The sequence below is a fragment of the Oncorhynchus kisutch genome, linkage group LG8 (genome assembly GCF_002021735.2).
Source record: "Oncorhynchus kisutch isolate 150728-3 linkage group LG8, Okis_V2, whole genome shotgun sequence".
Lineage (NCBI taxonomy): Eukaryota > Metazoa > Chordata > Actinopteri > Salmoniformes > Salmonidae > Oncorhynchus > Oncorhynchus kisutch.
The window spans coordinates 8,752,024-8,777,528 of NC_034181.2; the positions used below are offsets into that span (position 1 = coordinate 8,752,024).

A 25,505-nucleotide genomic window follows, 5' to 3' on the forward strand; every position below is an offset into this window, starting at 1 on the left:
CTCTCTCTCTCTCCCTCCCTTCTCTCTCTCTCTCTCTCTCTCCTCTCTCTCCTCCTCTCTCTCTCTCTCTGTTTCTCTCTCTCTCTCTCTCTCTCTTCTCTTCATTTTTCTCCTGGGCTGCGTCCCAAAATAGGGTTCTGAAGACACCTTGTCTGGGTCTCTATTCAAGCCTGGTCCGTAGAGTGAAGGTTACTTGACACTCAGAAAAATAAGAAGGTTGAAAGTAAGCATAAGTGATGTTGTACTGCAGGGGTCCCCAGTCGGGGGACGATTTATTTTTATTTTCTTGAGGGGGTGGTCGGGGGCCCGGAACGTAATTAGAAACAGGTCCTTGCTAACATAGCAGGTCCTTTCTAACCTCCAAACCTGGGAGGGGAACAGACATAGGTTACATCCCAAGTGGTTCCCCTATTTTCTATGGGCCATGTGGTCCAAAGTAGTGCACTACAAAGAATAGGGGGCCATTTTTTATTTGTTTATTGAACCTTTATTTTAACTAGGCAAGTCAGTTAAAAACAAATTCTTATTTACAAAGACGGCCAAACCCTCCTTTAATCCAGACAACGCTGGGCCAATTGTGTGCTGCCCTATGGGGCTCCCAATCACGGCCGGTTGTGATACAGCCCGGGGTCAAACCCGGGTCTGTAGTGAAGCCTCTACCACTGGGATGCAGTGCCTTAGACCGCTGTGCCACTCGGGAGCCAATTAGCTGACTGTCCTGGCGGAGGGGAGGGTGAGACACATGCTCTGTCGTAGTTCCCCATGACACTGACAGTATACAGACGAAACTTGTAGCTTGTATTAAATGGGTATGTTGTGTTTTACATACAAGCCGCGATCACATGTCAGTAAAGGAGAGACTTGGATTGAATGGGCTAATGGAAATGGAAACCGAGTCCAGGACAGATTTCACAGGACTCGCATGTAAACAAACGAATGACAGACAAAAAACCCAGTATCCAGTTGGTTGTTTATAACTGTAGGTCCTACCTTCAGAGGGCTGTCAGGGGTAATGGTGTGTGACTTCTGGGAGAACATATGTCACTAGAGAGTCATTACGGAGGTCACATTGGATTGGTTTTCTCTGCCTTGGCTGTCTCTGCCTCAGGAGGTGTGCGTTCGTGCGTGTTTATGTTCCTAATATTGAGTTGCACCCCCCCCCCCCCCCCTTTCCCTCAGAATAGCCTCAATTCGTCGAGGTTTGGACTCGACAAGGTTTTGTAAGCGTTCTACAGGGATGCAGTCCCATGTTGACTCCAATGATTCCCACAGTTGTGTCAAGTTGTCTGGATGTCGTTTGGGTGGTGGGCTATTCTTGATAAACATGGGAAAAGTGTGAAAAACCCAGCAGCGTTGCTGTTCATGACACGCTCAAACCGGTGCGCCTGGCACCTACTACCATACCCTGTTCAAAGGCACTTCAATCTTTTGTCTTGCTCATTCACCCTCTGAACGGCCCACATACACAATCCATGTCTCAATTGTCTGAAGGCTCCTGTAATGTCAACAGGCAGAGCAGGGCCCTGATGTTTGTCTCTCATAGAGACGTCCTGTCCTGTAATGTCAGCAGGCAGAGCAGGGCCCTGATGTTTGTCTCTCACAGAGACGTCCTGTCCTGTAATGTCAGCAGGCAGAGCAGGGCCCTGATGTTTGTCTCTCACAGACATCCTGTCCTGTAATGTCAGCAGGCAGAGCAGGGCCCTGATGTTTGTCTCTCACAGAGACATCCTGTCCTGTAATGTCAACAGGCAGAGCAGGGCCCTGATGTTTGTCTCTCACAGAGACATCCTGTCCTGTAACGTCAGCAGGCAGAGCAGGGCCCTGATGTTTGTCTCTCACAGAGACATCCTGTCCTGTAATGTCAACAGGCAGAGCAGGGCCCTGATGTACTGTAACTCTTCTCTAATGGCACTATATTCCCCATATAGTGCACTCCTTTTGACCAGGGCCCACAGTGGTCCAGTAGTAGTGCATTATACAAGGAGTAGGGTGTTATTTGGGACACTATAACCATGATACCTCGAGAACCAAATTACACTCTACAGCCCAGCCATCTGGAAACCAACCTTATTCACTGTGATGTCACGCACACTACACGAAGACAACAGACATGCTCTCTCTGCTTCTCGCTCCTCTCTCTCTCTCTCTCTTTCTCTCTTTCTCATTCTCTCTTTCTCTTTCTCTCTTTCTCATTCTCTCTTTCTCATTCTCGCTATCGCTCTCTCTCTCTCTCTTTCTCTCTCTCGTTCTCTCTGTCATTCTCTCTCTCTCTCATTTTCTCTCTCTCATTCTCATTCTCTCAATCTCTCATTCTCTCATTTTCATTCTCTCTCTCTCTCTCTCTGTTACATCTCTCCGAGTCCTCAAACATATGCCAAGGGGGGTGAAGACTTTCGCAAGCTACTGTATTCTCACACACTCCCTGTTCAATTCAATTCAATTTCAATTCAAGGGCTTTATTGGCATGGGAAACATGTGTTAACATTGCCAAAGCAAGTGAGGTAGACAACATACAAAGTGAATATATAAAGTGAAAAACAACCAAAATGAACAGTAAACATTACACATACAGAAGTTTCAAAACAGTAAAGACATTACAAATGTCATATTATATATATATACAGTGTTTTAACAATGTACAAATGGTTAAAGGTTTCTCTCCCCCTCTCTCATTCTCTACCTCTCCCCCTCTCTCATTCTCTACCTCTCCATCTCTCTCTCTCTGTGTCTCTATTCAATTTCAATTCAATTTATTGAGCTTTATTGGCAAGGGAAACATGTGTTAACATGTAAACATTACACTCACAAAAATTCCAAAATAAAAAAGACATTACAAATGTAATATTATGTTTATATATATTGTTGTAATGATGTGCAAATGGTTGAATTACAAAAGGGAAAATAAATAAACACATATGTGTTGTATTTACAATGGTGTTTGTTCTTCACTGGTTGCCCTTTTCTTGTGGCAACAGGTCACATACTGTATATTGCTAACCTAACCTCCTGTAGTTTATCAAAATTGGATGTGTTTTCCAATTCATTGGGCCGGTGTAATAGGAGGGAAATATGTGTCTCTAATATGTCATCCATTTGGCAGGAGGTTAGGAAGTGGTCAGGTATTCTGCCACTGTGTACTCTCTGTTTAGGGCCAGTCACAGTGGACAGGTATTCTGCCACTGTGTACTCTCTGTTTAGGGCCAGTCACAGTGGACAGGTATTCTGCCACTGTGTACTCTCTGTTTAGGGCCAGTCACAGTGGACAGGTATTCTGCCACTGTGTACTCTCTGTTTAGGGCCAGTCACAGTGGACAGGTATTCTGCCACTGTGTACTCTCTGTTTAGGGCCAGTCACAGTGGACAGGTATTCTGCCACTGTGTACTCTCTGTTTAGGGTCAGTCACAGTGGACAGGTATTCTGCCACTGTGTACTCTCTGTTTAGGGCCAGTCACAGTGGTCAGGTATTCTGCCACTGTGTACTCTCTGTTTAGGGCCAGTCACAGTGGTCAGGTATTCTGCCACTGTGTACTCTCTGTTTAGGGCCAGTCACAGTGGACAGGTATTCTGCCACTGTGTACTCTCTGTTTAGGGCCAGTCACAGTGGACAGGTATTCTGCCACTGTGTACTCTCTGTTTAGGGCCAGTCACAGTGGTCAGGTATTCTGCCACTGTGTACTCTCTGTTTAGGGTCAGTCACAGTGGACAGGTATTCTGCCACTGTGTACTCTCTGTTTAGGGCCAGTCACAGTGGACAGGTATTCTGCCAATGTGTACTCTCTGTTTAGGGTCAGTCACAGTGGTCAGGTATTCTGCCACTGTGTACTCTCTGTTTAGGGCCAGTCACAGTGGTCAGGTATTCTGCCACTGTGTACTCTCTGTTTAGGGCCAGTCACAGTGGACAGGTATTCTGCCACTGTGTACTCTCTGTTTAGGGCCAGTCACAGTGGACAGGTATTCTGCCACTGTGTACTCTCTGTTTAGGGCCAGTCACAGTGGACAGGTATTCTGCCACTGTGTACTCTCTGTTTACGGCCAGTCACAGTGGACAGTTATTCTGCCGCTGTGTACTCTCTGTTTAGGGCCAGTCACAGTGGACAGGTATTCTGCCACTGTGTACTCTCTGTTTAGGGCCAGTCACAGTGGTCAGGTATTCTGCCACTGTGTACTCTCTGTTTAGGGCCAGTCACAGTGGTCAGGTATTCTGCCACTGTGTACTCTCTGTTTAGGGCCAGTCACAGTGGTCAGGTATTCTGCCACTGTGTACTCCCTGTTTAGGGCCAGTCACAGTGGACAGGTATTCTGCCACTGTGTACTCTCTGTTTAGGGCGAGTCACAGTGGTCAGGTATTCTGCCACTGTGTACTCTCTGTTTAGGGCCAGTCACAGTGGACAGGTATTCTGCCACTGTGTACTCTCTGTTTAGGGCCAGTCACAGTGGACAGGTATTCTGCCACTGTGTACTCTCTGTTTAGGGCCAGTCACAGTGGTCAGGTATTCTGCCACTGTGTACTCTCTGTTTAGGGCCAGTCACAGTGGACAGGTATTCTGCCACTGTGTACTCTCTGTTTAGGGCCAGTCACAGTGGTCAGGTATTCTGCCACTGTGTACTCTCTGTTTAGGGCCAGTCACAGTGGTCAGGTATTCTGCCACTGTGTACTCTCTGTTTAGGGCCAGTCACAGTGGACAGGTATTCTGCCACTGTGTACTCTCTGTTTAGGGCCAGTCACAGTGGACAGGTATTCTGCCACTGTGTACTCTCTGTTTAGGGCCAGTCACAGTGGTCAGGTATTCTGCCACTGTGTACTCTCTGTTTAGGGCCAGTCACAGTGGTCAGGTATTCTGCCACTGTGTACTCTCTGTTTAGGGCCAGTCACAGTGGACAGGTATTCTGCCACTGTGTACTCTCTGTTTAGGGCCAGTCACAGTGGACAGGTATTCTGCCACTGTGTACTCTCTGTTTAGGGCCAGTCACAGTGGTCAGGTATTCTGCCACTGTGTACTCTCTGTTTAGGGCCAGTCACAGTGGACAGGTATTCTGCCACTGTGTACTCTCTGTTTAGGGCCAGTCACAGTGGACAGGTATTCTGCCACTGTGTACTCTCTGTTTAGGGCCAAATAACATTCTAGTGTGCTCTGTTTTTTTAATAAATTCTTTCCAATGTGTCAAGTCATTATCTTTGTGTCTTCTCTGTCTCTGTCTCGCTCTCTCTCACTCTCATCTCTCGCTTTATTCTTCTCAATCAATCACTCACTCACTCACTCACAATCTCTCTCTCTCTCTCTCTCTCTCTCTCTCTCTCTCTCTCTCTCTCTCTATATATATATATATATATATATATATATATATATATATATATATATATATATATATATATATATATATATATATATATATCTGTCTCTATATATATATATATATATATATATCTGTCTCATCGGTTGCTCATGGCAACGTTACTGGAGTTGAAGCTGATCTGCTGGTTATTTCATCACTGTTGGACTGGAGGCAGTGGGATTTTGGGAGATGAGGGGTGTGAATTACTATGATAGAAACTAGAAAGGGTCATTTTGGCCCTGAGCGCTCTGGAGCAGGTTTTCATCAAGGATCTCTCTGTACTTTTCTCCGTTCATCTTTAGATGGGTCAAGGTTCAGTCCGCTGTGCCTCATTGTTCCGTATTAGGTCAAATAGGAGCTAAAATGGTAATATAAGTAAACTTGTGTCTGTTGTCTTTGAAATATTGATTAAGTTGAGGTAAATTGATTAATTAATATCTTTCTTTGTCTCTCTGTCTCTCCAGGGTTTCTCTGTGGAATGCCCGTGTCATGATGCCGTCGCTGAGACTCACCCTGCGTCCAGGTGACCAGGGAGGGCGTGTCGAGTCGTCAGCCAATCACAGCAGGTGCTTTAGGAGAGTCAGTTCCTGTTTATGTTCATCAGTACTTCCTCTCAGAACCCTCCCGCCTCACTGATGTCCTGCCCCCTCGGTAAGTAGGCCACTCAATCAATCAATCAAAGTAGGCTACTCCTTGCCAGCACTTCTTTGTCAAGATTCTAACACTATCCTTATTCCTTATCCTTACTCCTGTCCTCATAGCTCATAATAACCGATAGTAAGCCTGTTATAACATCAGTATGCCTATGTGTTGATGGTCACTTTCTATCCATAGCCTCACCACCTCACCAATACATATTTTCTTTCTCTCTCTCTCTCTCTCTCTCTCTCTCTCTCTCTCTCTCTCTCTCTCTCTCTCTCTCTCCAGGTGGTAGGTAGGTAGTTCCTGTATCCATCTCTTCCATCACTTCCTCTTCCTCCTGAAGCCCCGCCCCTTACTGTCTGGCTGTGTGGGGATGCTGGTGCTAGCTGGCACTGTTCGTAACTATGGTGATAGTCAGGTAACCGTGGTAAGAGGAGTCTGTGGGCACAGCTTCCTGATGTTGTGCCAGGTGCTGACTGGACAGGAGGGCACCATCGAACGGACGGGCACAGAGGTGAGGCGTTACTATGTACTGTGGGGCAAACCTCAACTAGTCGCACGAGTGAAGCTAGCATTGTCATCATGTTAATCATGAATTGATATCTATGAGAGATTTCAGAGAAAAGTTGAGTAATTAGCTCAAACAGTTGTGTGCTGAGTTTCTGAGTCTGTTTGTTATTGTTTGCTAGTCAATAAGTGTGTCTAGTATGTGTATTATTACACCTTTGCTTCTCCTCAGGTGCTGTGCAACTCTGCTTCCTAGTTTACACTGATGACATCACAACAGGAAGTATAGGACCTATCTTACTGTAGAACGTCAATCTCCGCCTCCTTGCACTTTCTAGAACTTCCTGTTGCTGCTACTTGACTTCCTGTTGCAAGTCTCTCAGACACTTTAAGGCTCTGACCTCTAACCTCTGAACCCAAGCAGCCATGAGGCACATTCACGTAGAACTGACACGCAGCAGCAAGGAGGAGCTGGCTCCTGTGGAGCTTCCATCCCAGGATGGGGACCTGCCTCCTCCCGCGGCCCCCTCACAGGTCCCCGACCTTGGGGTGATGAGACCGGGGGTGGTGGTTCCCAAGCCCTTTGGTCATGAGCAGCTGCGTCTCCAGAAGGTCTATCAGCTCTCCATCTTCTCCCAGCTGGGGGGGTTCTCAGCCTCCGAGCTCCCCAGAACCAGTGAGGCCCAGCCGGGGCAAGTCCAGCCGGGTCAGGTCCAGCGGACTGACAGGGTGGGGGTCAAGAGAGGACAGGGTGGGGTTCAAGAGGATTCCCATCTAACACACAAATGGCCCCACCTGGCTGGGGACCTCGACAGGGAAAGGGATGGAGGGGTGCTGTCAGGGTCAGGACCTGGGGTAGGATTGGATGTCGGAATGGGGGTGGGGCAGGGGTCTGTATCCTCCTGCATCATGGTGGATCACAGAGACTCAGATGGGGGCCTGTCGCCTAGATCCCCCCCACCTGCACCCCTCTCTCCGGGCCACACTCCCGCCCGACGCCCTGCCCAGCACAATCATGACAGGCCCGTCCCGGACCTGTGGGCCCCGCTGTCGCCCAAACCATCCCCCATGGTCGAGCCCCACAGCCCTCCTGGCTCCCGCAGCCCCTTTCCCAGCATAGAGTCTCCTCCTGGGGGCGACGCGTCGGCCTGCACCCTGGGCAATCCTGGAGGGTCTGGGGAGGGCTGCAGTAGTGGCTCCTCATTGGGACAGCATCAGCCCAACTGCTGCACTGACGGCCCCCGTGGGGCCCTTGGGGCATTCGACACCCGTAGCCCTCCTGGAGGACCTCCCCTCGAACCTCCAGGCTCCCTCTCCCACCGCTTCCTTCCCACCACAGACCCCCAGGAGCCTGGGGAGGGTAGGGAGTGGGGGGCCAAGCTGGAGTCCTCACCGCCCCATCCCAGTGCCGCCGCCTTCAACTCCACCAACGGCCTGAGCTCCGTGGAGAAGACCCCCAGCACCAGTGGCTCGAGCTCCGTGGAGAAGACCCCCAGCACCAGTGGCCTGAGCTCCGTGGAGAAGACCCCCAGCACCAGCGGCCTGAGCTCCGTGGAGAAGACCCCCAGCACCAGCGGCCTGAGCTCTGTGGAGAAGACCCCCAGCACCAGCGGCCTGAGCTCCGTGGAGAAGACCCCCAGCACCAGCGGCCTCCGTGGGATCTCTTCAGGTCCCTGCCCGGCCAAGAAGAAACTGCTATCATCCAGCGACACGGGAGAGTCGTGTTCCGAGGACGAGGGCCCCTCCACCTCTAAGAGGAGCCGTCTGGCCCTGCTGGCCCCGGGGTTAGGGCTGGCCTCCTGCAGGGGCACCGATGCCAAGGCTGCCCCCTTCTGGAACCACCTGCTGCCCAATGCACGGGACCCAAACCACACCAAGGTGAGGAGCACAGACTAGCAAAAGCAGGCACATACAAACACCAGAGGAGGCTGGTGGGAGGAGCTATAGGGGCACAGGCTCATTGTAATGGCTGTTATGGAATAAATGGAACGGTATCAAACACATCAAACCACATGCCTGACTCTGTTCCATTTATTCTATCCAGCCATTACAATGAGTTAGTTTTCCTATAGCTCCTCCCACCAGCCTCCTCTAACACAGGCACGTATATACACACACCCAAAGGCACACACACTAGAGTTGAATGGTTGGAACCCGGTTACCGAGAATTACTGAGATTTACTGCCCAAAACCTCTCCCGTTTCCCGGGATAAATAACTGAGAGAAAAAATAAAAGAAGTAAATTATAATAAATGAATTATATGAACAGCATGGCTTAACATTGAACTGTTAAATTATATAAATTATATATGTGTAAATCTGGCTTCTCTACGGCCTCTGCATGATGAATCATCGCTCAGGGTGGGGACAGACCATTTTTATTTATTTCTTTATTTCACCTTCATTTAACCAGGTAGGCCAGTTGAGAACACCTTTATTTAACCAGGTAGGCCAGTTGAGAACACCTTTATTTAACCAGGTAGGCCAGTTGAGAATAAGTTCTCATTTACAACTGAGACCTGGCCAAGATAAAGCAAAGCAGTGCGACAAAAACAACACAGAGTTACACATAAACAAACGTACAGTCAATAAACACAATAGAAAAAGATATGTACAGTGTGTGCAAATATAGAAGAGTAGGGAGGTAAGGCAATAAATAGGCCATAGAGGTGAAATAATTACAATTTAGTATTAACACTGGAGTGATAGATGTGCAGATGATGATGTGCAAGTAGAGATACTGGGGAGCAAAAGAGCAAGAGGGTAAGTAATAATATGGGGATGAGGTAGTCGGGTGGGCTATTTACGGATTGGCTGTGTATAGGTACAGTGATCAGTAAGCTGCTCTGACAGCTGATGCTTAAAGTTAGAGAGGGAGATATAAGACTCCAGCTTCAGAGATATTTGCAATTTGTTCCAGTCATTGGCAGCAGAGAACTGGAAGGAAAGGTGGCCAAATGAAGTGTTGGCTTTGGGGATGACCAGTGAAATATACCTGCTGGAGCGTGTTGCAATTTTTTTTATTTTACCTTTATTTAACTTGGCAAGTCAGTTAAGAACAAATTCTTATTTTCAAACAATGACGGCCTAGGAGCAGTGGGTTACTGTCTTGTTCAGAGGCAGAATGACAGATTTTTACCTTGTCAGTTCAGGGATTCAATCTTGCAACCTTTCGGTTACTAGTCCAACGCTCTAACCACTAGGCTACCTGCCACTATGGTGACCAGTGAGCTGAGATAAGGCGGGGCTTTACCTAGCTAAGACTTATAGATGACCTGGAGCCAGTAGGTTTGGCGACGGATATGTAGTGAGGGCCAGCCAACGAGAGCATACAGGTCACAGTGGTGGGTAGTATATGGGGCTTTGGTGATAAAACGGATGGCACTGTGATAGACTGCATCCAGTTTGCTGAGTAGAGCGTTGGAGGCTATTTTGTAAATGACATCGCCGAAGTCAAGGATCGGTAGGATAGTCAGTTTTACGAGGGTATGTTTAGCAGCATGAGTGAAGGAGGCTTTGTTACGAAATAGGAAGCCGATTCTAGATTTAATTTTAGATTGAAGATGCTTAACTTCTTGACGCACCCATCCCGTTAGCGGTATCATTTTCATCAACACCCGCTGAATTGCAGCGTGCCAAATTCAAATTAAATTACTAAACATATTTAATTTTCATGAAATCACAAGTGCAATATAGCAAAACACAGCTTAGCTTGTTGTTAATCCACCTGGAGTGTCAGATTTCAATACAGCTTTTCGGCAAAAGCATAACAAGCGTTTATGTAAGAACATCTCTCTCAGTAGACAAAATATTACAAACACTAGCAACCAAGTAGATTGGTCACGAAAGTCAGAAAAGCAATAGATTAAATCACTTACCTTTGATGATCTTCAGATGTTTGCACTCACTAGACTCCCAGTTACACAATAAATGTTCCTTTTGTTCCATAAAGATCATTTTTATATCCAAAATACCTCCATTTGTTTGGCGCGTTAATCTCAGAAATCCACAGGCTCGAGCCGTCACGACATCGCAGACCAAAATTCCAAATAGTTTCCATAATGTCCACAGAAACATGTCAAACGTTTTTTATAATCAATCCTCGGGTTGTTTTTAAAATATATAATCGATAATATATCAACCGGGACTGTCGCTTTTTCAATAGGAGAGGGAGAGACAATGGCTGCCCCACTCTGTTGCACAAGCAAAACTCTGCGAACACCCAGCTATCCATTGACGTGATGTTATCTTTCTCACTCATTTTTCAAATTAAAAGCCTGAAACTATGTCTAAAGACTGTTAACACCTTGAGGAAGCAATAGGAAAAGGAATCTGGTTGATATCCCTTTAAATGGAGGCAAGGCATCCAATGGAACAGAGAGATTTCAGGAAAAACAGCACTTCCTGGTTTGATTTTCCTCAGGTTTTCGCCTGCAATATCAGTTCTGTTATACTCACAGACAATATTTTGACAGTTTAGGAAACTTTAGAGTGTTTTCTATCCTAATCTGACAATTATATGCATATTTTAGTTTCTGGGCCTGAGAAATAGGCGGTTTGAAATGCGCAATTTTTTTTGCCAAAAACTAAAATCCTGCCCCCTACACTCAAGAAGTTTTAATGTGAGTCTGTAAGGAGAGTTTGCAGTCTAACCAGAAGCCTAGGTATTTGTAGTTGTCCACATATTCTAGGTCAGAACTGTGCAGAGTAGTGATGCTAGTCAGGCAGGCGGGTATGGGGAGCAATTGGTTGAAGAGCATGCACTTAGTTATACAAGCATTTAAAAGCAGTTGGAGGCCATGGAAGGAGTGTTGTATGGCGTTGAAGCTTGTTTGGAGATTTGTTAGCACAGTGTCCAAAGAAGGGCCAGATGTATACAGAATGGTGTTGTCTGCGTAGAGGTGGATCAGAGAATCACCATCAGCAAGAGCGACAGCGTTGATATATACAGAGAAAAGAGACCGAGAATTGAACCCTGTGGCACCCCCATAGAGACTGCCAGAGGTCCGGACAACAGGCCCTCCGATTAGACACACTGAACTCTATCTGAGAAGTAGTTGGTGAACCAGGTAACGCAGTCATTTGAGAAGTCAAGGCTATTGAGTCTGCCGATAAGAATGCGGTGATTGACAGAGTTGAAAGCCTTGGCCAGGTTGATGAAAACAGCTGCACAGTACTGTCTTTTGTTGATGGCGGTTATGATATCGTTTAGGACCTTGAGTGTGGATGAGGTGCACCCATGACCAGCTCGGAAACCAGATTGCATAGTGGAGAACGGTGGGATTCGAAATGGTCGGTAATCTGTTTATTAACTTGGCTTTCGAAGGTTTTAGAAAGGCAGGGCAGGAGGTGCATAGGTCCATAACATTTTGGGTCTAGAGTGTCTCCCCCTTTGAAGAGGGGGATGACCATGGCAGCATTCCAATCTTTGGGGATCTCAGGCGATACGACAGAGAGGTTGAATAGGCTAATAATAGGGGTTGCAACAATTTTGGCGGATCATTTTAGAAAGAGAGGGTCCAGATTGTCTAGCCCAGCTGATTTGTAGGAATCTTGCAGCTCTTCCAGATTTTGCATTTCTTTCAGAACATCAGCTGTCTGGATTTGGGTGAAGGAGAGGCGGGGGGGTTTGGGCGAGTTGCTGCAGGGAACGCAGGTGTCACGCCCTGACCTTAGAGAGACGGTTTATTTCTCTATTTGGTTAGGTCAGGGTGTGATGTGGGGTGGGCATTCTATGTTTTATTTTCTATGTTTCTTTATTTCTATGTTTTGGCCGGGTATGGTTCTCAATCAGGGACAGCTGTCTATCGTTGTCTCTGATTGGGAATCATACTTAGGTAGCCCTTTTCCCTCCTTTCAGTGCAGGAAGTTAACTTAGTTAGAGGCATCATAGTCCTGTTAAGATTCGCGGTCGTTTTGTATTGTTTATTGTTTTGTTGGCGACATTCTAATAAAGAGGAATATGTACGCTCACTACGCTGCACCTTGGTCCGATTCGTACGATGTCTGTGATAGAACTTCCCACCGCAAAAGGACCAAGCAGCGTGGTAAAAAGGAGGACTGGACATGGGATGACATCCTGGACATGGGAGGAGATCCTGGCCGAAAGGGATGGCCTTCCATGGTAACAGGGCTAGAGTGGGCATCCAGTCAGGTCAGAGGGTGCAGGCTCAGCGCATCTGGCCGCCAGTACGTCTCTACGGCCCAGGATATCCTGCATCGGCTCTGCGCACTGTGTCTCCGGTGCGTCTGCACAGCCCAGTGCGTCCGGTGCCTGCACTCCGCACGTGCCGGGCCAAAGTAACCATCCAGCCAGGACGGGCTGTGCAGGCTCTACGCTCGAGACCTCCAGTGCGCCTCCACGGCCCAGTGTATCCAGTGCCTCCGCCAAGAACCAAGACTCCTGTATGTCTTCCCAGCCTAGTGAGTCCTGTGCCTGTGCCCAGAACCAGGCCTCCTGTGTGTCTCTCCAGTCCAGTGATGGTCCATGGCACGAAGCCTCCAGTGATGATCCATGGCACGAAGCCTCCAGTGATGATCCATGGCATGAAGCCTCCAGTGATGATCCATGGCACGAAGCCTCCAGTGATGCTCCATGGCAAGAAGCCTCCAGTGATGATCCATGGCAAGAAGCCTCCAGTGATGATCCATGGCACGAAGCCTCCAGTGATGATCCATGGCACGAAGCCTCCAGTGATGATCCATGGCACGAAGCCTCCAGTGATGCTCCATGGCAAGAAGCCTCCAGTGATGATCCATGGCACGAAGCCTCCAGTGATGATCCATGGCACGAAGCCTCCAGTGATGATCCATGGCACAAAGCCTCCAGTGATGATCCATGGCACGAAGCCTCCAGTGAGGAGTCATGGCACGAAGCCGGCGACGGCCTCCAGTCCGGAGCCTCCGGCGAGGGTGCCAAGTCCGGGGCCCGCAGCGAGGGTGCCAAGTCCGGGGTCCGCAGCGAGGGTGCCAAGTCCGGGGCCTGCAGCGAGGGTGTCCATTCCGGGGCCCGCAGCGAGGGTGCCCAGTCCGGGGCCCGCAACGAGGAGGCCTGACAGCAGGGCTGTTGACCGAGGTAGCGGCAGCCAGGTGGAAAGCATGGCCAGCCGTAGAGAAATGCTTCTTGAAATTATCGATTATCGCGGATTTATCGGTGGTGACAGTGTTGACTAGCCTCAGTGCAATGAGCAGCTGGGAGGTGTTTTTATTCTCCATGGACTTTAGTGTCCCAAAACATTTTGGAATTAGTGCTACAGGAAGCAAATTTCTGTTAGGAAAGCTAAGGCTAGCTTTTTCAAACTGACTGATTATATTGGTTTCTGACTTCCCTGAAAAGTTGCATATCGCGGGGGCTATTCAATGCTATTGCAGAACGCCACAGGATGTTTTTGTGCTGGTCAAGGGCAGTCAAGTCTGGGGTGAACCAAGGGCTATATCTGTTCTTAGTTCTACGTTTTTTTAATAGGGCATGCTTATTTAAGATGGAGAGGAAAGCACTTTTGAAGAGCAACCAGGCATCCTCCACAGATGGGATGAGGTCAATATCCTTCCAGGATACCCAGGCCAGGTCGATTTAGAAAGGCCTGCTCACTGAAGTGTTTTAGGGAGCGTTTGACAGTGATGAGGGGTAGTCGTTTGACAGCGGACCCATTACGCACGCAGGCAATGAGGCAGTGATCGCTGAGATCCTGGTTGAAGACAGCAGAGGTGTATTTGGAGGGCAAGTTGGTCAGGATAATATCTATTAGGGTGCCCATGGTTACGGATTTAGGATTGTACCTGGTAGGTTTCCATGATCATTTGTGTGAGATTGAGGGCATCTACCTTAGATTGTAGAACGGTTGGGGTGTTAAGCATATCCCAGTTTAGGTCACCTAGCAGTACGAACTCTGAAGATAGATGGGGGCGATCAATTCACATACGGTGTCCAGGGCACAGCTGGGGGCTGAGGGGGGTTTAAGCGGCAACGGTGAGAGACTTGTTTCTGGAAAGGTGGATTTTTAAAAGTAGAAGCTTGAATTGTTTGGGCACAGACCTGGATAGTATGACAAATCTCTGCAGGCTATCTCTGCAGTAGATTGCAACTCCACCCCCTTTAGCAGTTCTATCTTGTCGGAAAATGTTATAGTTAGCCAGAAGAGGACTGGCCACCCCACATAGCCTGGTTCCTCTCTAGGTTTCTTCCTAGGTTTTGGCCTTTCTAGGGAGTTTTTCCTAGCCACCGTGCTTCTACACCTGCATTGCTTGCTGTTTGGGGTTTTAGGCTGGGTTTCTGTACAGCACTTTGAGATATCAGCTGATGTACGAAGGGCTATATAAATAAATTTGATTTGATTTGATGAACATTTCTGGATTTTTGGTGACCTTCCTACGCCAGGATTCAGTTTTTTCAGTAATATAAAGACCGAATGCATGTCTAATTTACCCATTTCCATCTTGCTTTCGGGGGTCACCTTGTTTTATTATTATTGTTTTAATTGCAGCTGCAGAGTTTTAAAACTGTCTATCTCTCAAATATTGTTGCTTTGAATTAGTGCACGCGCTAGTACTCTCTGTCTTTCTCTCCATGAACTCCATTCAAATTGAATCCAAAATAGATAACTCTGTTCTAGACCTATATATAGCCCTCTAAATAGATATCCTAGCCTACCTCTTTCAGGTAATACATTCAATGTAGTATTAGCCTTTCATTTAGCTAATTAATGATGAGTTATACATAATAAGCTTCTAACTTATTGCCTCTGTCTCTTGCGCAATATGTACTCACCTGTGCTTTTTGTTGTTGTTGCATTTAACAGTTATTTATTCAGACCCATAACCATTTAATCTTTGTGATATTAAATGAAAGCCTTGTGCATCTAGTCTTATATTATTCAAGGATGTCATTAGACTAATGAAGACAAGGACAACGAAACTCATTTAATTTAACTGTTGAAAGCGAGGAAGGAATGAAGCAACAACAAAGAGAGAGAGGGGAGGTAGGCTAATAACATGTTGGGGGATTATTATGAAAGGCATCAGCCTACTAATTATACAAATAGGCCCTATTACATGTCAAAATGTAAATTTGCCAGCCTATACCTGTAACTTTGTAGGCTGCTCCAGCCCATATAATAAACTATACTAGTTATAATACAGTTCACACTCAAAAAGATCAGCCTACTGGAGCTAGTTTCATTTATTTACCCAAGAGAACATATAGCTAGCTACATCTATGGGCTTTTATGTTTTTCTGTCGTGTGTAATGTGCAGTAGCCTTTATCATATACAGTATGGGCGGCAGGGTAGCCTTAGTGGTTAGAGTGTTGGACTAGTAACCGAAAGGTTGCAAGTTCGAATCCCCGATCTGACAAGGTACAAATCTGTCATTTTGCCCCTGAACAGGCAGTTAACCCACTGTTCCTAGGCCGTCATTGAAAATAAGAATTTGTTCTTAACTGACTTGCCTAGTAAAATTAAATTGAAATTTAAAAATTAAAATGTATTAGATAATGGCCCAATCATTTGGGCTTTTTGGGGGGTTTAGGTTCATTAGCTAGCCCACCCGACTAGTATCACTACTCTGGACAGTTCTGACATAGAATATGTGGACAACTACAAATACCTAGGTGTCTGGTTAGACTGTAAACTCTCCTTCCAGACTCACATTAAGCATCTCCAATCCAAAATTAAATCTAGAATCGGCTTCCTATTTCGCAACAAAGCATCCTTTCACTCATGCTGCCAAACATACCCTCATAAAACTGACCGTCCTACCGATCCTCGACTTCGGCGATGTCAATTACAAAATAGCCTCCAACACTCTACTCAGAAAATTAGATGTAGTCTATCACAGTGCCATCCGTTTTATCACCAAAGCCCCATATTACCCACCATTGCGACCTGTACTCTCTCGTTGTTTGGCCCTCGCTTCATACTCATCGCCAAACCCGCTGTCTCCAGGTCATCTATAAGTCTTTGCCAGGTTAAGACCTGCCTTATCTCAGCTCACTGGTCACCATAGCAACACCCACCCGTAGCACGCTCCCCAGCAGGTATATCTCACTGGTCATCCCCAAAGCCAACTCCTCCTTTGTCCGCCTTTCCTTCCAGTTCTCTGCTGCCAATGACTGGCACGAACTGCAAAAATCACTGAAGCTGGAGTCTTATATCTCCCTCACTAACTTTAAGCATCAGCTGTCAGAGCAGCTTACTGATCACTGCACCTGTACATAGCCAATCTGTAAATAGCACACCAAACTACCTCATCCCCATATTGTTATTTATTTTTGCTCTTTTGTACCCCAGTATCTCTACTTTCACATTATCATCGCAACATCTATTACTCCAGTATTAATGCTAAATTGTCATTATTTCGCCACTATGGCCTATTTATTACCTTACCTCCCTAATCTTACTACATTTGCACACACTGTACATAGATTTTTCTATTGTGTTTATTGACTATACGTTTGTTTATGTGGAACTCTGCGTTGTTGTATGTGTCGCACTGCTTTGCTTTATCTTGGCCAGGTCCCAGTTGTTAATGAGAACTTGTTCTCAACTGGCCTACCTGGTTAAATAAAGGTGAAATAAAATAAAAATTAAATGTCATTAATATAGGGCTCGACTCATCAGGCTAGATCAAAGCTCTGATCAAATCCAGACATATTAATATGCTTTATAATGCATTATAATGCTTTTGAATGTCACTTCCGGTTTTGGAGGGAAATACCAGGTTACCCGGGAGAAAAGTGATTTATTCTCGGGATGGAACATTTGTAAAATACCAGGAAAATCTTCAACCCTAACGTGCGCGTGTGCGCACACACACACACACACACACACACACACACACCACACCACACACACAGCTTTCAGGCTTGTCATTGTCTGACATTTAATAAGAGGATGAACAGCCAGTGGGTTAGAGGGGGGAGAGCTGTTCCAGTAAAACAGACAGGGGTGAGAATGAAAGACTGAGTTAGATGGTCCAAGAGAATGAAACATGATGAGAGTGAAAGAGGAAAGGGAGAGAAGAAGAGAGAGGAAGAGAGAGGAAGAGAGAGGAAGAGAGCGATGGATTCCCAGGCTGGTCATTATGAACACACCACGTATGGTGCTGGAACCAGCCGAGTGGCTCCAGAATCAAGTCTATTGAGGTGGCCTCCATTGTTCTTGCTACACTACATGTTCCGCCTGCCTGTGTCGCTGTCGCCCCAATACAACCCCACCTCCCTACAAAAGCACACAGGTCTTTCTGGCTCACCCATTTAGATACCGAACCACTGGCTTCCAGAAACACTTTTCCTATTTAGTGCACTACTTTTGAATAGGGCACTTTTGACCGTGGTGCTCTGGTCAAAGTTTGTGCACTACATAGAGAATAGGGTGTCCCATCTGGGGACACAGGGTAGGTCGAGGATGGGGGGGGAGGGGGTGTTGCCCTGGTGAGTGACAAAGAGGGAGAGATACAGGGAGGAAAAAAGGGAAGTGAAAAGTGAAGGAAAGGGGTAGGTAGGGAGTATAACATGGAGACACAGAGAGAGACACAGAGAGAGAGAGAGACATGTCCACAGTGTGTGTGAGGATAGATAGAGGTAGGTAGGTAGGTAGGTAGGTAGGTAGTGAGTATAACATGTCCACAGAGAGTGTGAGGATAGACCAGGCTGACATAGCCCCAGTGGAGGGGACAGCTACAGTAGAGAGGACCTGGCTAAAGAGGGGATAGATAGAGCGGACCTGGCTAGAGAGGGGATAGCTAGAGTGGACCTGATTAGAGAGGGAATAGCTAGAGAGGGGCTAGCTAGTCAATTGTTAGCTAGTGAGATGCTAGCTACAGAGGCGTTAGCCTTGGAAGGGTTAGCGCCAGAGGAGGTGGGTAGCCAGGACTGGGTAACCCTTAGTACGAGCGGTAGTTTGGACATGGGGAATGTGTTTGTGTCTGAAGCAGCATCCTGGACTCTCTGCCCGGTAAGTAGTGACTACGTACTGACATTCACACACACAGCGTACACACATATTGATACACAGGCAGGTATGTACCTTCATTACTCAACTGCATTTGTTATTGTGTTTATTGCGTGTGTAATGCACTATGAACTATGTATGTATTTGTGTGGAAATGGAAATATATATTCCTCTTCTGGCTGTGCCGGGTGGAGATTATAAGAGTACATGGCCATTTAAGGCCAGGTTGTTCTTCAAGATGTTCCAATGTTCATAGATGACCAGCAGAGTTAAATAATAACCACAGTGGTTGTAGAGGGTGCAACAGATCAGTACCTCAGGAGTAAATGTCAGTTGGCTTTTCATAGCTGAGCATTCAGAGGTCGAGACAACAGGTCAAATGTCTTTTTACTGTTGTTTTATTTCTTTACTTACACACACACACACATACCTTCTTCTTTTTTTCACACCTTTGGTTAGAGCCTGTAAGTAAGCATTTCACTGTAAGGTCTACACCTGTTGTATTCGGCGCACGTGACAAATAAACTTTGATTTGATTTGCGGTAGAGAAAGAGAGAGTCAAAAACAGCAGGTCTGGGACAAGGTCGCACGTCTGCTGAACAGGTCAGGGTGCCTTAGCCGCAGGCAGCTCAGGTCCTCCAGGAGGGGAGGGAGAGAGAATTAGAGGGAGCACACTTAAACTCACACAGCACACCAGATAAGACAGGAGAATTACACCAGATATAACAAACTGACCCTAGCCCCCTGGCACATAGACTATTGCAGCATAGATACTGGAGGCTGAGACAGAGGGGGTCAGGAGACACTGTGGCCCCTTCTGAAGATACCCCCGGACAGGGCCAACCAGGCAGGATATAACCCCACCCACTTTGCCAAGGCACAGCCCCCACACCACTAAAGGGATATCAACAGACCACCAACTTACTAACCTGAGACAAGGCTGAGGCTATAGCCCACGAAGATCTCCTCCACCGCACGTGCCCGAGGGGGAGCAAAACCGGACAGGAAGATCATGTCAGTGACTCAACCCACTCAAGTGACGCACCCCTCCTAGGGACGGCATGGAAGAGCACCAGTAAGCCAGTGACTAAGCCCCTGTAATGGGGTTAGAGGCAGAGAATCCCAGTAGAGAAAGGGGAACCAGCCAGGCAGAGACAGCAAGGGCGCTTCGTCGCTCCAGTGCCTTGCCCTTCACCTTGGCACCATTGGGCCAGACTACACTCAATCATATGACCCACTGAAGAGATGAGTCTTCAGTAAAGACTTAAAGGTTGAGACCGAGTTTGCATCTCTCACATGGGTAGGCAGACCATTCCATAAAAATGGAGCTTTGTGGGAGAAAGCCCTGCCTCCAGCTGTTTGCTTAGAAATTCTAGAGACAATAAGGAGGCCTGCGTCTTGTGACCGTAGCGTACGTGTAGGTATGTATGGCAGGGCCAAATCAGAGAGATAGGTAGGAGCAAGCCCATGTAATGCTTTGTAGGTTAGCAGTAAAACCTTGAAATCAGCCCTTGCCTTAACAGGAAGCCAGTGTAGAGAGGCTAGCACTGGAGTAATATGATCAAATTTTTTGTGTTCCAGTCAAGATTCTAGCAGCTGTATTTAGCACCAACTGAAGTTTATTTAGTGCTTTATCCGGGTAGCCGGAAAGGAGAGCATTGCAGTAGTCTAATCTAGAAATAACTAAAGCATGGATTAGCTTTTCTGCATCATTTTTGGACAAAAACTTACTGATTTACAATGTTACGAAGATGGGGGAACAAAGCTGTCCTTGAAATATTCTTGATATGTTCGTCAAAAGAGAGATCAGGATCCAAAGTAACGCCGAGGTCCTTCAGGATTTCCAATCTCTCCAAAAGAGTGTGGTGATCGATGGGATCAAAAGCAGCACTAAGGTCTAGGAGCACGAGGACAGAATGCAGAGCCTCGGTCTGACGCCATTAAAAGGTCATTTACCACCTTCACAAGTGCCGTCTCAGTGCTATGATGGGGTCTAAAACCAGACTGAAGCATTTTGTACACATTGTTTGTCTTCAGGAAGGCAGTGAGTTGCTGCGCAACAGCTTTTTCTAAAATGTTTGATGGGAACGGGAGATCCGATATAGGCCGATCGTTTTTTTATATTTTCTGGGTCAAGGTTCGGCTTTTTCAAGAGAGGATTTATTACTGCCACTTTTAGTGAGTTTGGTACACATCTGTTTGATAGATCATGATTATCATGACAGTTTGAGCATGACAGTAATATCAATGTTTTTCATCAGAGCTGGATTGCGCTAATCCATGTATTCTCCTTCCTGTTTTCTTAATTTTTCTCTCGCTCTTCCTTTCTCTCTCTCATTCTGTCTTTCTGTCTCTTGTTCTGTCCTTCTGTCTCTTGTTCTGTCCTTCTGTCTCTTGTTCTGTCCTTCTGTCTCTTGTTCTGTCCATCTGTCTCTTGTTCTGTCCATCTGTCTCTTGTTCTGTCCATCTGTCTCTTGTTCTGTCCTTCTGTCTCTTGTTCTGTCCATCTGTCTCTTGTTCTGTCCTTCTGTCTCTTGTTCTGTCCTTCTGTCTCTTGTTCTGTCCTTCTGTCTCTTGTTCTGTCCTTCTGTCTCTTGTTCTGTCCATCTGTCTCTTGTTCTGTCCATCTGTCTCTTGTTCTGTCCTTCTGTCTCTTGTTCTGTCCTTCTGTCTCTTGTTCTGTCCTTCTGTCTCTTGTTCTGTCCTTCTGTCTCTTGTTCTGTCCTTCTGTCTCTTGTTCTGTCCTTCTCTCTTGTTCTGTCCTTCTGTCTCTTGTTCTGTCCATCTGTCTCTTGTTCTGTCCATCTGTCTCTTGTTCTGTCCATCTGTCTCTTGTTCTGTCCATCTGTCTCTTGTTCTGTCCATCTGTCTCTTGTTCTGTCCTTCTGTCTCTTGTTCTGTCCTTCTGTCTCTTGTTCTGTCCATCTGTCTCTTGTTCTGTCCATCTGTCTCTTGTTCTGTCCATCTGTCTCTTGTTCTGTCCATCTGTCTCTTGTTCTGTCCTTCTGTCTCTTGTTCTGTCCATCTGTCTCTTGTTCTGTCCTTCTGTCTCTTGTTCTGTCCATCTGTCTCTTGTTCTGTCCTTCTGTCTCTTGTTCTGTCCATCTGTCTCTTGTTCTGTCCATCTGTCTCTTGTTCTGTCCATCTGTCTCTTGTTCTGTCCTTCTGTCTCTTGTTCTGTCCTTCTGTCTCTTGTTCTCGTCCTCCTTCAGAGTTTATCAGAATGCAGAGGAGCCAGCAGGAGGCTGAAAAGTGGGATGCGCCTGAAAAGGTATGTTCACTTTCTACCTTCTTTAGTTGATCCATGTGTAGTCATCATTTCAAAAACATCCTCTTTAATTATGTGACTTAACCACGGCTAACTTATGTTCTTAAAAAATAATAAATATGTGTGTGTGCAGTCGACAGCTATGTAGTGGGCGGCGTACAGACACCTTGGGTCGCACTGCTCGGTCCGGCTGGCCCTCTTCTTCCATCAGCCGTTCACTACTGGGTAACTTTGAGGTATGATACACACACACACACATACACACACACACACACACACAAAATGAAGTGTGACGTACCATTAATGTGTAACTGAATTTACTTCAGTATGATGGTATTTTGTCAGAACTTGAGTTTCTACCAAATATCTAGAGAGATTTACAACATTCCTCGTGGCCATAGAAGTAGCTGTGCTTTGAAGTGGGTCTTCCTCACTCTTCCTTGTTGTTGTTTCTTCTCCAGGAGTCGATCCTGAAGGGTCGTTTCTCTCCGTCGGGTCGTATCGAGGGCTTCACAGCAGAGATCGGTGCCAGCGGATCCTACTGCCCTCAACACGCCACTCTGCCTGTACACGTCACCTACTACGACATCTCAGAGCACAGCGCACCCTCACCCTTCCTGGTTAGTGTCTGTCTGTCTGTCTGTCTGTCTGTCTGTCTGTCTGTCTGTCTGTCTGTCTGTCTGTCTGTCTGTCTGTCTGTCTGTCTGTCTGTCTGTCTGTCAAATGATGTTAACCTCCTAATGTCAATGGCCACGCCACTGTGGAAATATAGAGACATCTGTTGTTTTGCTTCTCAATCCGCAAATGTAAGTCTTCTTAGTCTGCAGTGAAAGGTGACAGAGTTAGGGCAGTGTTTGTTAGACCATAAGACATCCTGAAAATCAGCCTTCTCACAAAATTGTCTGTAGTGTCCGAACGGTTTGGCCTATAAACTCTATGGAAAGATGAGACTCTCCGTTTTCCTCTACGATCCCCACAAGCGTCTTGGGACTCATCTGAAGTCGGTACAGTCGATCTGCCAACTTCTGTCTGTGGCATCAGAACAGTTTGGTTTACACACTAATTATTATACAGTTTGGTTTACACACTAATTATTATACAGTTTGGTTTACACACTAATTATTATACAGTTTGGTTTACACACTAATTATTATACAGTTTGGTTTACACACTAATTATTATACAGTTTGGTTTACACACTAATTATTATACAGTTTGGTTTACACACTAATTATTATACAGTTTGGTTTACACACTAATTATTATACAGTTTGGTTTACACACTAATTATTATACAGTTTGGTTTACACACTAATTATTATACAGTTTGGTTTACACACTAATTATTATACAGTTTGGTTTACACACTAATTATTATACAGTTTGGTTTACACACTAATTATTATACAGTTTGGTTTACACACTAATTATTATACAGTTTGGTTTACACACTAATTATTATACAGTTTGGTTTACACACTAATTATTATACAGTTTGGTTTACACACTAATTATTATACAGTTTGGTTTACACACTAATTATTATACAGTTTGGTTTACACACTAATTATTATACAGTTTGGTTTACACACTAATTATTATACAGTTTGGTTTACACACTAATTATTATACAGTTTGGTTTACACACTAATTATTATACAGTTTGGTTTACACACTAATTATTATACAGTTTGGTTTACACACTAATTATTATACAGTTTGGTTTACACACGAATTATTATACAGTTTGGTTTACACACGAATTATTATACAGTTTGGTTTACACACGAATTATTATACAGTTTGGTTTACACACGAATTATTATACAGTTTGGTTTACACACGAATTATTATACAGTTTGGTTTACACACGAATTATTATACAGTTTGGTTTACACACGAATTATTATACAGTTTGGTTTACACACGAATTATTATACAGTTTGGTTTACACACAAATTATTATACAGTTTGGTTTACACACAAATTATTATACAGTTTGGTTTACACACAAATTATTATACAGTTTGGTTTACACACAAATTATTATACAGTTTGGTTTACACACGAATTATTATACAGTTTGGTTTACACACGAATTATTATACAGTTTGGTTTACACACGAATTATTATACAGTTTGGTTTACACACGAATTATTATACAGTTTGGTTTACACACGAATTATTATACAGTTTGGTTTACACACTAATTATTATACAGTTTGGTTTACACACGAATTATTATACAGTTTGGTTTACACACGAATTATTATACAGTTTGGTTTACACACTAATTATTATACAGTTTGGTTTACACACTAATTATTATACAGTTTGGTTTACACACTAATTATTATACAGTTTGGTTTACACACTAATTATTATACAGTTTGGTTTACACACTAATTATTATACAGTTTGGTTTACACACTAATTATTATACAGTTTGGTTTACACACTAATTATTATACAGTTTGGTTTACACACTAATTATTATACAGTTTGGTTTACACACTAATTATTATACAGTTTGGTTTACACACTAATTATTATACAGTTTGGTTTACACACGAATTATTATACAGTTTGGTTTACACGCGAATTATTATACAGTTTGGTTTACACGCGAATTATTATACAGTTTGGTTTACACGCGAATTATTATACAGTTTGGTTTACACGCGAATTATTATACAGTTTGGTTTACACACTAATTATTATACAGTTTGGTTTACACACTAATTATTATACAGTTTGGTTTACACACAAATTATTATACAGTTTGGTTTACACACAAATTATTATACAGTTTGGTTTACACACGAATTATTATACAGTTTGGTTTACACACTAATTATTATACAGTTTGGTTTACACACTAATTATTATACAGTTTGGTTTACACACTAATTATTATACAGTTTGGTTTACACACTAATTATTATACAGTTTGGTTTACACACGAATCATTATACAGTTTGGTTTACACACGAATCATTATACAGTTTGGTTTACACACGAATCATTATACAGTTTGGTTTACACACTAATTATTATACAGTTTGGTTTACACACTAATTATTATACAGTTTGGTTTACACACTAATTATTATACAGTTTGGTTTACACACTAATTATTATACAGTTTGGTTTACACACTAATTATTATACAGTTTGGTTTACACACTAATTATTATACAGTTTGGTTTACACACTAATTATTATACAGTTTGGTTTACACACTAATTATTATACAGTTTGGTTTACACACTAATTATTATACAGTTTGGTTTACACACTAATTATTATACAGTTTGGTTTACACACTAATTATTATACAGTTTGGTTTACACACTAATTATTATACAGTTTGGTTTACACACTAATTATTATACAGTTTGGTTTACACACTAATCATTATACAGTTTGGTTTACACACTAATTATTATACAGTTTGGTTTACACACTAATCATTATACAGTTTGGTTTACACACTAATTATTATACAGTTTGGTTTACACACTAATTATTATACAGTTTGGTTTACACACTAATTATTATACAGTTTGGTTTACACACTAATTATTATACAGTTTGGTTTACACACTAATTATTATACAGTTTGGTTTACACACTAATTATTATACAGTTTGGTTTACACACTAATTATTATACAGTTTGGTTTACACACTAATTATTATACAGTTTGGTTTACACACTAATTATTATACAGTTTGGTTTACACACTAATCATTATACAGTTTGGTTTACACACTAATCATTATACAGTTTGGTTTACACAC

The 25,505-nt window shown here is 44.5% G+C and overlaps 1 protein-coding gene across 4 annotated transcripts in view; it reads left to right on the forward strand.

Moving 5' to 3' along the window:
• The window catches only part of LOC109878312 (protein FAM214B), a 56,041-nt gene that overhangs the window by 25,386 nt on the left and 5,150 nt on the right, over nt 1-25,505 (forward strand). For 3 of the 4 annotated variants that reach the window (XM_031829625.1, XM_031829626.1, XM_031829623.1), the window contains 6 exons: nt 5,800-5,986; nt 6,263-6,491; nt 6,717-8,362; nt 21,646-21,704; nt 21,835-21,937; nt 22,163-22,321. In XM_031829625.1, the coding sequence (XP_031685485.1) occupies nt 6,911-8,362; nt 21,646-21,704; nt 21,835-21,937; nt 22,163-22,321 (1,773 nt within the window). In that variant the 5' untranslated portion in view covers nt 5,800-5,986; nt 6,263-6,491; nt 6,717-6,910. Of the gene's footprint in view, nt 1-133; nt 224-5,799; nt 5,987-6,262; nt 6,492-6,716; nt 8,363-21,645; nt 21,705-21,834; nt 21,938-22,162; nt 22,322-25,505 lie in introns of all 4 variants that reach the window. The other variant, XM_031829624.1, reaches the window with a different exon arrangement.